The following is a 13,797-nucleotide window of genomic DNA, read 5'->3' as shown; positions in this document are numbered from 1 at the left end:
CTGCAGCCTACCAGGCTCTTCCATCCATGGGATTTTTCCAGGCAAGAGGACTGGAGTGGGGTGCCATTGCCTTCTCCGCAGTCTTTGGTCTAGACCAGGGTGATAGTTTTTACATTTCTTAGGGGAAATACTAAGAAACTAAATGTTTCTCAAAAGGTTTCAGTTTCCTTAAGAAATGAATATATTGTATGCTTTAAAAACTAGAGATTGCAATCAGAAGTTGGCCAAGTGGTCACCCTGGAGTGGGTGGCAGATGAGAGGGGATTGAAGAGGTGCTTCTAGGGAGCTGACACTGTGCTTTTCCTTGATCTGGATGTTGACTATATAGGTGTGTACAGTTTGTAGAAAATACATTGAACTATATATGCATGAGATATATACTTGCCTATGTATTAATTTCAAGAGTTTTTTTAAGTTAAAAAAAAAGACTATAATGTGTAAAATTTTGCTCTACAATTCTGGATTCATGACTTGCCTCAGTGTCACAGAGGACAGAAAATATTTTCCAAATAACAAAATAAAATACAGCATAGAACTTTATACCTAAGTCATCAGGTGGGAAAGTACATATTTTTAAATATCAGTTTCAAGGTATTTTTCTTTTAGGACAAGAAGAGCTGACATATAAGTGCACGTTTTAACTACACTAGAAATAACTGAGACTGGAGTGGAGAGTGGGAAGAGCACTAAACACAAAGATCTAAACACTGTTTTCTAAGCCTTGCTCCACCTCTCTTGGCCTGAGCAAGGCACCTACCTACTTACTGTCTGTCTGTAAAATGGAAAAATGACATTTATCAACACCTATCTAGGAGGGTCTGTATCAAGATGAAAAAGACTGTTGACAGAGAAAATAACATGAGCAAATAAGTATTTGTATGTAAACAGAAGTGATTTTGTGAAGTCCATTCTACAAAAAGTAAGATAGAATCCCAAGTGTGCATGGAGGATTGTCACAAAACAAGAAGCTTGGACACTTTTTGCCATGTCCCAGATCTTATCAATAGAAAGTAGCTCATTTAAAGTGTACAGTTCTCTGTTCTACTCTTGTAACACATCCCTTTATTCTCTGCCAGGTGCCTGGCAGCCAGAGCCAAGAGAGGGAAGAAGGCCTGTCCCTCCACTGGGCTATAGGTCTGTGTTGCCACCAGGCATGATACTTGTAGACACTCAGGTTTTCCAAGCGGAAGCCCACAAAACAAGTGTTTTCAATGTAAAATCTGAAATTTCAATGTTGGCATCTGATTCAAATGTTTATAAAATCACTATGTATACCAAACAAGTCTATCGATAGGCTGGAGTGCACCCACAGGCTGCCAGTTGTGACTACCCAATTCTTTGCTTCTAATGACACCATTATCTCTAAACTTCCCCTTCTTTCTATGTGCCAATCTGTTACTTCATTGCTAATCCTATATTTTCAGCAGCAAATACATTACAGTAAGACTCTGAAAAGAGGCCTGAAAAAAGGAATGTAATCTTATTCTTGTTCTCAGCTTTACTCTATTATTTCCCCCTGTTTTTCCTTAGAAGATTTATCTTCCTCTTTATCTTAAACAAACACATGATCCATGATTGTAATTTATGTGTCTTATTTTTTAACTATTTGATTAAAAAAATTAGGATACAGAGGGAACTCTGGTCCCCTGGCAGCACTAATATCTAAATTTTAGGCTGAGGCTAACCATGTGAATGCCATCAGCCTTTCATCATGGTTCAAATGCTGAGGGGCGGCATTTGACTCATGTATGGTGTGTAACAGGATTTTCACTCCACCCCATAGTTAAGGGTTATCATTATTGTAATCTATTTCATTCCCATGGACCTACCTCCATAAGCTAATTTTTGAGGGGTTGCTATGTTGTGTTTAAATAAAAGTAAGGTTTACAGGCACATGAAACTATATTCATGCACATCGGCCAGTGACTTGGAGATTCGTGACAATAGCATTGTACCTAACCTGATGTGATCAGACAGGATAATTAGAGTGATACAGATTAGCATTTGCTGAGTATCTCTAACATGTTCCATATGTTAACTAACTTAACTATTAAAAGACCCTCTTTCCTTTACTAAAAGGAAGTAAAACTCAGAAAGGTTAAAAAAAAACGTTTCCAGGTGTCCACTCAGCTAATCAGTAAGGGCTGGGACAGGAACTCAGGCCCATGCTCTGAACCGACTCTGCCCAAATAATTTGCAGACTGTAATGGCTGCCCTCAGAGTTGTTTTTGTTTTTTTTTTTTAAAAACCCTTACTGATATTTAAAGCATTGCACACTTTTTAATTGATAAGCTCACATCAGTAATATCCTATTCTTATGTATCATCATATATAATAATAGCAAATAAAAATTTAGAATTTTTCACCCCAGAGCTCCAAACTCTCTGGAATACACATTTCCCTTCCTAAATTGAGAAATATGCCAGCAGAGCTCTTTGATATTTATTTCTCAAAATCTAGTTCTGATTCTACGTCTCTGTAAGGCAGACTTCTTGGAGTTCACTCTGATGCAACGTGGGCTCTGCCCCAGCCCTGTGGCCCTCCACTGCTCCTTCTTCCTTGGCTTTGAGGATCCCTGTCTCCTAGAAAGTGTTTTTACCCTCGCTCCTTCTCAGACTTCCCTTTCTCAACCTGCCCTTACCTACTCATGTTTCCCTGAATTCTCTCTGCAGTTCTCTTTTCTTTTCACATTCTGAATGCTGCCTCTCATTCAAATCCACAGTTTTAACTACATGCATAAGCTGGTGAGAGTCAGCATCTTCCCTGAGTGCCAGACCCAGATGTGTTATTTGTCTATCGAACATCTCCTGGATGAAAAAGCCCCAGGCAGTCTCCTCAATTTGTCCCTGCTCCTCAGTTCTCAGCCTCCATGCCTGGCAGTCTTTCCTCCCAATTCTCCAAGCCAGAAACAGGAAAAGCTTGGCCTTTTCCCTCCCCCCAAGCTCCATATCTTTACCCAATTCTAAGCCCTCCAATTCTACCCCTAAATCTCTCATAATGACACGTTTCCAACTCTCCACCCTACTGTCCTAGTCCAGCTCCCCTTCAGTCTCTGCCTCTTCAACTGCAACTGCCTTCTGACTGCTATCCCTGACTGGTCCTCTCCCTTTCTACTCCACCCTCCATCCTGTTGACAGAAGGATGCCACAAAAGCCCAAGTGTGATCAACCTTACTCCTGTTTAACATCTTTTACAAACGCAGAAGGTCTCATGCCTCTCTATCTAGTTCAAGGCTACTCTAGGCTGCAGTCACACTGAAACACTCTCCTGGCTTCCATCGCCCAGCCCACTCTTTGCCTGGGTAGGCTTTACTTTTCATGACTCATTTACCATTTCACTATCACTCCCGGGAAGCCCTTGCCTTGTCTTTCTCGGTGGCAGCTGAAGCGCCAAACATGAAGCACTCTTATTATGCTGATAAATGTTCTGTTCTATCTGTAGAAATAGCTTAGAGTATAAAAGCCACGTTCTTCTTATTAAGGGATTTAATGGAGGAAAGCCAGAGATTCATCTTCAAATCATATTTTTATCACTGGGCAGATAAAACTATCTGCCCAAGAACACAGGGGTATTGGGAAATACTGTTAAGCAACAGTTAAGGCAGTTATAGGAACTCTTTCTCCCTGGTGTTCCTTCAAGAAATCTATACTTACCTAAAGTCCCTGATAGGTTGGAGGGCCACAGGAGGTTAACTGAGAGTAGCCCTCACTTCTTGAGATCCACCTGATTTGGGGTAGCTTCTGTCCTCTTTTTGGTGCTTGGTACATAAATATTTGTTGACCGAATAATACGCACCAAATATAAGTTATGTGTCAGGTACTGGGCATATAATATCACATTTAACTTTCACAATGGAAAGAAGGAAACGACGGAATTACAGCACCTTCCTCCGTGGTAGCATTTTATTTTTAATCTACATGTATACAGTAATAGAAATACAGTATAGAAATCAATTATTTCTATAGTGAAATAATAGAGAACATTTCAATTACACTCACCTGGAGTGCTGCCAGTCTGCAGCGGCAGATGTTTCTGTGGTCCTCCTTTGTATCTTACCTTATTTTTCTGCCACAGTGCTCATTTGAAACTGTAATTCAATGAATTCTACATACACAACTCATACTTGCCTCAGAAATGATCACTGATAAAGTACAGTAAAAGCCTGATCAACCAGCAGATGTGGACAATAAAGAGGGAACTAGTTACTCCAACCTACTTAGCCAAGTATTAATTCAGGTCTGAAGATGACTAGGCCAGTGCTCTTTTAACCAAAGCACTAGGCCTGCATGAATGATTGCTTCTAAAACAGCACAATTTTTTTGTTTGTCTTTGGCTGCTGCTGCTGCTGCTAAGTCGCTTCAGTTGTATCTGACTCTGTGCGACCCCATAGACGGCAGCCCACCAGGTTCCGCCGTCCCTGGGATTCTCCAGGCAAGAACACTGGAGTGGGTTGCCATTGCCTTCTCCATTGTCTTTGGCTAGAGAAAGGTAAAGAAAAGGCTAAGAAACGCTGTTTACAAATGGTTATCTCAACTGGTTCAAATACTGAGATGGACATATTTTAAGAGCATCATTTCAGTATTGAGGCTGATTATCTCTTGAGTGGAAGATGAACACCCAGACCTTTACCACTGTACTTGAGCTTAAGAGTTTCTCGTCTCCTTGGAGGTTTTTCCTCTATGAGCTCCACTTCTGTCATCCACCCTATTTAATCCTAAGTCTACTACTAAAGCAACCACATTTGGCACTACAATCAACACAACACATACATTTTAATCTAGGTACTAATTCAACTCTAACACTAATAAATGTGGTAGATCACTGCAACGCCAAACCCACATATTTGGTTAGTTAGTGGAAGCTACCGGAGAGTCTCGCAGCTAAAAGATTTACAACTACCTTTAGGAATTTTTCCACTTTCTATCTGAGTCTTTCTCCTCGTGGAAAATCAAATGTGTAAAGAATTCAACCTACACAAAATTCACAGGATGTCTACCATCACAATCCTCCTTGATAAAAGGAAAGTATAAGAAATCCATCATGTCTAAGATATTGAAGGGGCTTGGAAAGGAAAGCCATGAAGAAACAAACAAACTGGCTGCATTATACACAATGGAATTACTCTAGTGGAAATCTAGCCTCTCTAAAATTCAATATCTAAAAGTTTCTCTTTTCACAAACAACTACTGACTGTATACATTTAGTTTTTATTTTACTTGAAACATTCTGACAAACAGCAAACAGAGATTTACAGAATAGTGAATGAAGAATACATTGAAGGTAAGTAATAGACATTGGGAATGGCAGTACTGGGAACGAAGGTCTGACAGTACAGTGAAAGCTCAGAAATTATAGGAGATGGAAATACAGAATTACAGAAGACAAAAGATATTAAAGCTATCACAGTTTAAGAGTAAATAACATTTTATAGAAAACTGGATTAATGGTAAAACATGATTTTTTTCTTCCTTAAAAATTTTCTTAAGCAAATAACAAACATGTTAGAATGAAAGAATCTAAGAGTTACAAAGGGCTTTAATTATCATACCATCTAATCCATTCTATTTTACAGAAAGGGAAACAGAAGTCCAGTGAGTAGCTTTGCCTGGCCAGTAACCACTTAAAAGATTTTCATACTTCTAGAATATATGTTCATTTTCATATCATTATATATTCTGTCATTTACCAAACAGTAACTAAAAGAGACATTAGAGTCTAAACTCTGAACCCAGCTGTCACTTTGTAGATTGTTGCAAAAGGGACACATTAAAGGTAAAAAGCACTACTTAAAAAAAATGTGAATTCCTCATTTAGCTTTAAAATAACACCCATTCTTATAAAATTATTCTATATGGTAGGCAAACTGTAGTCATAGACTGAAAAAAACTATGCTAACATAGAGTTATAAGAGATTAGACGTTTTTATAACCCTTAATCTGTGCCATTTTTAAAGGGACTTACTTATATACACAAACAAAATACTTTTATAATATACTCCTTCCTAACACTGTCTTAGTGAGGAATTAGAATATTAACTATATGCTATGACCTTTGGTATTTTTAGCTATGTATTTATAATTTGGGGGGGGACACCGAAATATTAGTTTAAGAGAAGCCAAAATTTACCAGTGCCTCAAGTTATCTTTACGAGTTTATACTGTACCACATGTAAAGTGACCATGACACAAAATCAATGTAATAGAATGAGTGCCTATTATGCATAAGATGTTAAAATTGTTTGGCTGGACATAATCAGGTCAAATTTAAAATCTGTTACTTCAATTCCAAATAATGTGGTAATACATTATTCCAAAATTTTTTGGAACCTGGTGGCCCATTTTCTAAAAGTTGTTTTGACTGCACTGGTATTTTGAACCTCTGTACTCCATGCCCTTTCCCCTTTCCCTCCCTGTTAGTAGTACACTTTTTTGGATGTGTTCTATCTTTGTCATATTTCCCAGATCCTCTGATTTTGCTCACTTTGGATTCCCTTCCCCCATCCTTTCTTCCCTGCCTTCCATTTTCTTCATTACCTGTCTCCTGGCACTTTCCCTTCTCTTCCTCATTTTTCTCATCTTCTTCCTTCTCCTCTTCTCTCCCATTCTCTTTCCTCTTCCCCACTGCCCCCTCCTTCTCTTCCCTTTCCGTACCTTCCCTCTCTCTCTCCTCCTCTCCTTCCTCCACTCTTTCTTCCCCCTCCTCTTCTCCCTCTCCCTCTCCTCCTGGCCCCTCCCCCTCTTTCTCACCTTCTCCTTCCTTCTCTTCTCCCTCCTCTTCCTCTCCTTCCCCCTCTTCTCCTTCCACCTCTCCCTCCTCCTCTCCTTCTCCCTCTTCTAACTCTTCTTCCCCCTCTCCTTCTTCTTCCTCTCCCTCATCCCCTCCCCCTTCCTCTTCTTCCTCTCCTTCCTGCTCCCCATCCCCTTCCTCCTCTCCCTCCGCATCCCCTTCCTCCTCTCCCTCCGCATCCCCTTCCTCCTCTCCCTCCCCATCCCCTTCCTCCTCTCCCTCCCCATCCCCTTCCTCCTCTCCCTCCGCATCCCCTTCCTCCTCTCCCTCCCCATCCCCTTCCTCCTCTCCCTCCCCATCCCCTTCCTCCTCTCCCTCCCCATCCCCTTCCTCCTCTCCCTCCCCATCCCATTCCTCTTCCTCCTCTCCTTTCTGTTCCTCCCCATCCCCTTCCCCCATTCCCCCTTCTCCCTCCCCATCCCCTTCCTCCTCTCCCTCCCCATTTCCTTCCTCCTCTCCCCACTCTCCTTCCTTCTCCTCATCCCCTACCTCCTCTACCTCCCCATCTCCTTCCTCCTCTCCCCCTTCTGCTTTCTGTTCCTCCCCATCCCCTTCCTCCTCTCCCTCCCCATCTCCTTCCTCCTCCTCTTCTTCCTCTCCTTCCTGCCCCTCCCCATCCTCTTCCTCCTCTCCCTCCCCTTCCTCCTCTTCTTCCTGCCCCTTTCCATCCCCTGCCTCCTCTCCCTCCCCTTCCTCCTCTCCCTCCCCTTCCTCCTCTCCCTCCCCTTCTTCCTCTCCCTCCTGCCCCTCCCTATCTCCTTCCTCCTCTCCCCCTCCTTCCTGCCCCTCATCTCCTTTCCCCTCTCCTTCCTCTCCTTCCTGCCATCTCCCCTCTTCTAACTCCTCCCCCTCCCCCTCCTGCTCTTCCTCCTCTTTCTCTTTCCCTTCTTCTTTCTCCTTGTCTTTCTCTTCTTCCCCTTCTTCCTCACCTGCCTCCTCTCCCTCCCCGCCTCCTTGCTCCCTCTCTCCTGCTTCTTTCCTCCCTGTGCTTCTTTCCTCCTGGTGGCCCTGTTCCCTCTCCTTTTGTTGTTCCTCCTCCTCCAGGTCTTTCTCTCCCTTACCCAGGGTCTCTATTACTCCCTCTCCCACGTCTTCCCCCTCTTCTCCTTCCTCACTTCCTGTTCTACTTCTCTGTTCCACTCCTGAATTACCTTCCTTCCTGATTCCCTTACCTCCACCTTCAGGCACATGTTCTGCCTCTCCCCTTAGCTTTCCCTTGCCTTCACTCACCTTAGCTCTGTCTGTAAGGTCATTTAACAGGAACTCTGCTTCCTCTTTCTCTTTTTCTCCACACTCCTCCTCATTTGCCTCTATCTCTTGCTCCTCTATTCCACTTCCTTCTGAATCATCTTCTTCCTGTTCCTCTGGGATCCTTGATAAGCGATGACACTTAAACTCATATTTTGCCATGATTCTGGATAGTCTGTGTTTAGCCTCTTCATGTCTTTGTTCAATAAATTTTCTGCTATACCACAAATTTTGATTAGTTTCCACTTCATCATCCTCTTTCTCATCATTGCTAAATTCTATTGACTCAGGCTGCTGGAAACCATCAGCTATATTTTGCTGACTTTCACTTTCACCTTCCAAATAACTGTCTTCCTCCTCTATAGATGCTTGTTCACTGTCAAAGATCGTATCTTGCTTGTTCCCTTTACTTTCCTTAACAAAATCTTTATCTTCTTCATCCTCAATATTCATGTCTCTATTTGGTAAGTCATCAAAAAACATATCAATATTTTTTCTATTCTCTTCAGTCTTTCTTATATCCTTCAGATCTGTCATATTCACCAGATCAGTTTCCAACTCAGAGACTATTTCTTTTGCTTTTGAATCCTTCTGACTTTGCCCGTCATCACTTTCCTTTTCTATTTCCTCACTATTAAGTGGATAGACACCACGCTTATTTTCATGTCTAAAGGTCCCTTTTTGCAAACCCTCTGCACTGGTGCTGGTCTGAGGACTTTGCTGGTCTGAGTCATTACCTACGTCCTCATCTGAAAATGCTTCCATAGACATAGTTGCTGGCATCGCGTACATTCCTTGTGCCAAAAGTTGTTTATATACTCTCCCTTCTGTTACTTTTGGGGACATCTCTTCATTTTCATATTCATTACTATCATCACTTTCAGTATAAGTTGTATGCTGCTTCGGTTTCTCAATTATTTCTTGTTTCTGTAAATTTTTTGAAGTAATCGTCATACTACTATTAGTTGATAAAAGTAACTTATTTATTACAAAATACCAAGATTTTCCATTATCATAAATTTCACTTGGAGAATTAAAATGCCCAATTTTACCAGAAATTTTCCTCAGATTTTTTTTTTTGGGCGGGGGAGGGGGATAATTTATGCCATTGTCTGTCTGTGGAGCATCTAATTTTGATTCAGTAACATGAATCTGTGTTTAACTTTCAAATTTACCACCTGCCTTAACTTTGCCATTACTTACAGTACCAATATTTATTCTCTGCCCCTTTTCTTAATCTGAATCAATTCTTAAATATGTTTCCAGACTAATTTTGAAAAATACTGTTAAAAAATGCACTTTTCTACTTTCCCTATTGTTTTGTCAAATTTTGATTGGTCTTTTGAGTCCACAAAATTCTGAAAATGAAAGAAACTAAATGAAAATATGAATTTTTAAAAAACTTGAAATAAGAAAAATCTTATTTCTAGAAGAAAAAATCTGAAAATTACAATGAAATGCTTTTATCAATACACTACATAATAATGAATATATTTTTCTTTTCTAAACAAAATCTTTTGAGTTTTCAAATTTTTGACCCTCTTCCTTTTATTTACTATATTCTTTAATTATAATAATTTGCATACATAAAAAACTATGAGAAAAATACTTAAAGTAAAATATAAATTTTATTAAAATTTTATAAACTTCTATAAAAACTTATGTAATGAACCATTGAGGTTTTAATGATACATTAAGAATAGGAAATTAATTTATTGCTGGACAAAATAAGGCAAATCAAATTGTTGATCTAAATTCTATAAGCTAATGGACTGAAATGGCTGATGAATTTGAGTTTCTAGATAGTAAAAGCTCACTAAATCAAGTTTTATAAATTATAAAGAGTGCTAGACCCAGGAAGAGGTCATTTTTTGCTAAACAAATTATTAAAACAGCACAAGTTAAAAATATACAGAAATACTATAATAAACCTTTTTTATTCACTAAAGTACGCTTGGTAGGGCCTCTAAGTAAAAGGACTATATGAAATATAAAATATATATTAGTTTAAAAGAAAATGCTTTCCTTTTCTGTTTGTTCTCGGTCTCTTCTTTAAAAAGTCACAATTCTTTCAACAGCCCTAAGACAGACAGAGGCCCAGCTGCCAGAAATGATTTCTAAATGCATGTGCCTTTATTTCTTTAGCACAAAAAAGCAGCACAGAAGAGGCAGAGCCCAGAGTCTAAGAGGAAGGAAAGACACACAAAAGATGTCTGCTTGGAAGTACAGTCAAGTCAACAAATCAGTTAGTCACTGAGCTTTGACAACTGTGTTAGGAAAGAAGCTCTTCCATTTTCAAAAAGAATGCTGTTACTCAATAAGGATTGGCACTAAATTTGTACAATTTACCCAGATTCTCTTGCATTTCACTGACTTTTTAGTTTAACAATGTGGCAAAGGTACTAGAAATATAAATGAAATGTTTTCTGTAGCCTTTGTACTTCAATTTGCATTTCTCCAATTTCTATTTCTGATCCTGAACCCTTCATCATTTCACCTCACTGGTCCTTCAAGCCAGAAAATGTAAATAATTTCAGGACAGGCTTTTATCTCTCCAGGGTTGTGAAAAACCAGAATATTCCCTCCTCTTCTATTCATTTGCTATTCATTAAAAGTCTCTATCACTCATGCATGGTTTCTGACTAATTTCCAAATGTTTAATCTTGTTTTTATGCTACCAATTCCTTGATAAATTAAAGCCTATTCCAAACACTGTAAAAGCAATTATCAAATATTTTAACTAAACACTACAAAACTTTAGAACTGGAAAAGAGGTTAATATCATCCTGTAAGGTCAGCAAGGTAACTCACCCAATGTCATACTCAAACAAAGTGTGAGAGGCACTCATAAAAAACTGTAGCCTCTTCCAACACTTAAGAATGGTAATAAATATCTTTTGCCTTGACAGTAACAAAGTATGGATATTGTCACTTATTAATGACTCCAAAGAACAAATTTCAGCGTGAAATTCTGCCAGTCTTGTTGTATCACAGAAAATACATACCGACAGAATAAGCCCAAATGGAGACTATACATATTGTATCCCCATCTTTTAAATCCTAAAGTAAGTGAATACTTACCTTTTTTGAGTTCTTTCCTGAAACCTTTCAAGAAAAATATAAACAATTTAAACTGTTCTTCCCACCATAGTGAAAATAACTCTCTGTATCATACCTTTTGCTTTTGAATTGGCGATAATTTTAGTTTTTCATTGGAATTCAGGTGCAACATGTGTGTCTGAAATAAATTTAAAAAAATATGTTCTAAAAAAATAAAGACTGTATAACTGATTATATACCTACACATATGATTATATATTTATATATCATTATATGTTGATTTAAAATACATATAAATAAAATTAATACAAAAGAGTTCAGACAATCATATAATCAACTTTCAATTGCATAATAATAATGTGAGGGCTGAAATTAATTTTACAGTACTTAATCTATACTTCACTAAATCTGAGTTTAAAATAATAAATGAAAAGACAAAAACAAAAAGCTTTTTTCTATGTATATAATGGCTTAGGAAGTACACATATACACAGACATACAAATACAAATACATGAGGAACTAAAACTCAAATTTGTATCTATATTGCACAAATAGGAAAACCAGTACCATATTTAAGACATCAGCAGTTTCTCCAAGGCTTTCTGAATCCTCTGCTGAAAGACTGTCTGTATCTTTCTCTTTGGTCATTTTATGTTGAAAATAATCTGAATGATTAACAGAGAAAAGATAGAACCAGATTTCAACAGAAAAGTGAAAGACAACTAGACAATAAACAGAAATTATTCTGCAATATAAAAGTACAGTTATAATTTTACTAATAGGTCAGTTGGTAAAGAAGCCGCTTGCAATACAAGAGACCCTAGTTTGATTCCTGGGTGTGGAAGATCTGCTAGAGAAGGGGTAGGCTACCCACTCTGGTATTCTGGCCTGGAGAATTCCATGGACTATATAGTCCATGGGGTCACAAAGAGTCAGACACAACTGAGTGACCTTCACTTTCTTTCACTTTCAAAGGTCCTTTAACCTCATATTAAGGGAACTGAACAGAATTCATTCACAGTGATAGCAGGTTTTAAAATCTTCCTGAAAATTTAAAGACCCTGACACTGATAAGATAACAACTGCTTCATTCATATGAACAGAGAAACATTATTCCTTTGGGATAAATACTACCAGGTATCAAGCACTATGATAGCCAGTGCCCAAAAGATCCCCATCAACTTATACCCTCCTGCTATGCATACACTTGTGTAGTTCCCTTCCACATTTTACCAGGTTGGTCTGTATGGCCAATAAAATAAGCAGATCAATTTGATGTTACTGTGGCTTATGTCTCAGTCCTCTCTCTCTCTCTCTGATCACATGCTCTGGGGGAAGCCATGCTATGAGTACACCCAAGGAGAAGCCCATGTGATGAAGAAGTCCAGCCTCCTGCCAATGGCCACGTGAGTGAGTTTGCAAGAGGAGCATGAAACATCCTGAACCAGAATCACTCAGCTAGACTGGTCCTGGATTCTTGACCCTTAAAAACTGTGTGAGATAGTAAATGTTTGTTGTTTTAGCCTTAAGTTTTAGGGTCATTGCTTATGTAGCAACAGAAAAATAGTACAAAGACCTAGAGACTTTCACAGAAAACCATAAGATTATTACATCATAAAGCAGATAACGAAACGTTACAAGCTTCATTTGACCTTATATTTTTCTCAATTACTATATCCCCATTTAGCACATATATACATATTTGAAAGGAGCTCCTTAATGAAGTCTTCACTGAAAATGCCAGTCCACAGTGCTCTCTCCCTTATAAATTCATTCAATTCCAATGAATGAATTATCAGTTTGTCTTCATTCCATGTGAGGTATTAGGTAGGGGATATCAACTTAAGTAACTGCTGAATCTTAATGAACTTATAGTCTAGAAGGGAATACAAAATATGTGATATAGGAGAATGAGAAATCCCATCCAAATGTGGAAGATCAGGAAATTTTTCACTAAGGAGTTACAGGGAATGATGAATGAGTAGAATTCTGAGAGGTAGGGATGGAGGTAAATGGGGAAGAAAATAAGTGTAGTGCTACCAGAAGCTATGGAACAGCTGCCCTGAAAGTTTACCATGTGCTTGGAACAAAGGCTTTTATACATGTCAGGTTAACTCCATGATAATAAGAGAGGTAAGTGTTATATCCCCATTTCACAAATGAATACATTAAGGTTCAGTGACTCTTTTGGTGTCAAGTGTCAATCTCAAGTCTGCCTGGACTTTATAGGTTTTCCACTCGGTCTGACTATGAAGAGCTTCAGTTTGATCAACATCAGGGCTCAATAAACTTTTTCTGTAAAAGGCCACACAGCAAACATTTTAGGCTTTGTGGCCATATGGTCTCTGTCCTAATAATCAAACTCTGCCACTGAAGTGTGAAAGCAGCCACAGACAATACATAAATGAATGGTTTTAAGAAAAAGGCTACTGAGAGATGAAGCTGGAAAAGCAGGTGGGAGTTACATGGGATATTTACATTTATTAAAAAAAAAAGACTAGGGATCCTCTGAAGACACTGGAGCAGATGGGAACTAAATAGCACCTGAAGGAGATTAACAAAGAAAAGTATGAACCAGGACAGACTGGAGATGGCAGAGAGGAAGTTTAGAAAATAGTATATTGTTTAAGGTCATGGTCTCAGCCTTATGCTTAACTGAGAAAACAGAAGTCATCAGACCTGATCTGTTTTATCTTCTCACC

General features: G+C 38.8%; 1 protein-coding gene across 1 annotated transcript in view; it reads right to left on the bottom strand.

Moving 5' to 3' along the window:
• The window catches only part of RPGR (retinitis pigmentosa GTPase regulator), a 62,915-nt gene that overhangs the window by 16,915 nt on the left and 32,203 nt on the right, over positions 1 to 13,797 (bottom strand). Inside the window, exons 12-14 of the mRNA XM_052663358.1 lie at positions 11,663 to 11,760; positions 11,210 to 11,272; positions 8,017 to 8,961 (exon numbers count right to left, since the gene is read on the bottom strand). Of these exons, the coding sequence (XP_052519318.1) occupies positions 8,017 to 8,961; positions 11,210 to 11,272; positions 11,663 to 11,760 (1,106 nt within the window). The remainder of the gene's footprint in view (positions 1 to 8,016; positions 8,962 to 11,209; positions 11,273 to 11,662; positions 11,761 to 13,797) is intronic.

This window comes from Budorcas taxicolor, chromosome X, assembly GCF_023091745.1.
Source record: "Budorcas taxicolor isolate Tak-1 chromosome X, Takin1.1, whole genome shotgun sequence".
NCBI classification, from domain to species: domain Eukaryota; kingdom Metazoa; phylum Chordata; class Mammalia; order Artiodactyla; family Bovidae; genus Budorcas; species Budorcas taxicolor.
Note: the sequence above shows the minus strand (reverse complement) of the source record. Positions and strands in the feature narration are given on the sequence as shown.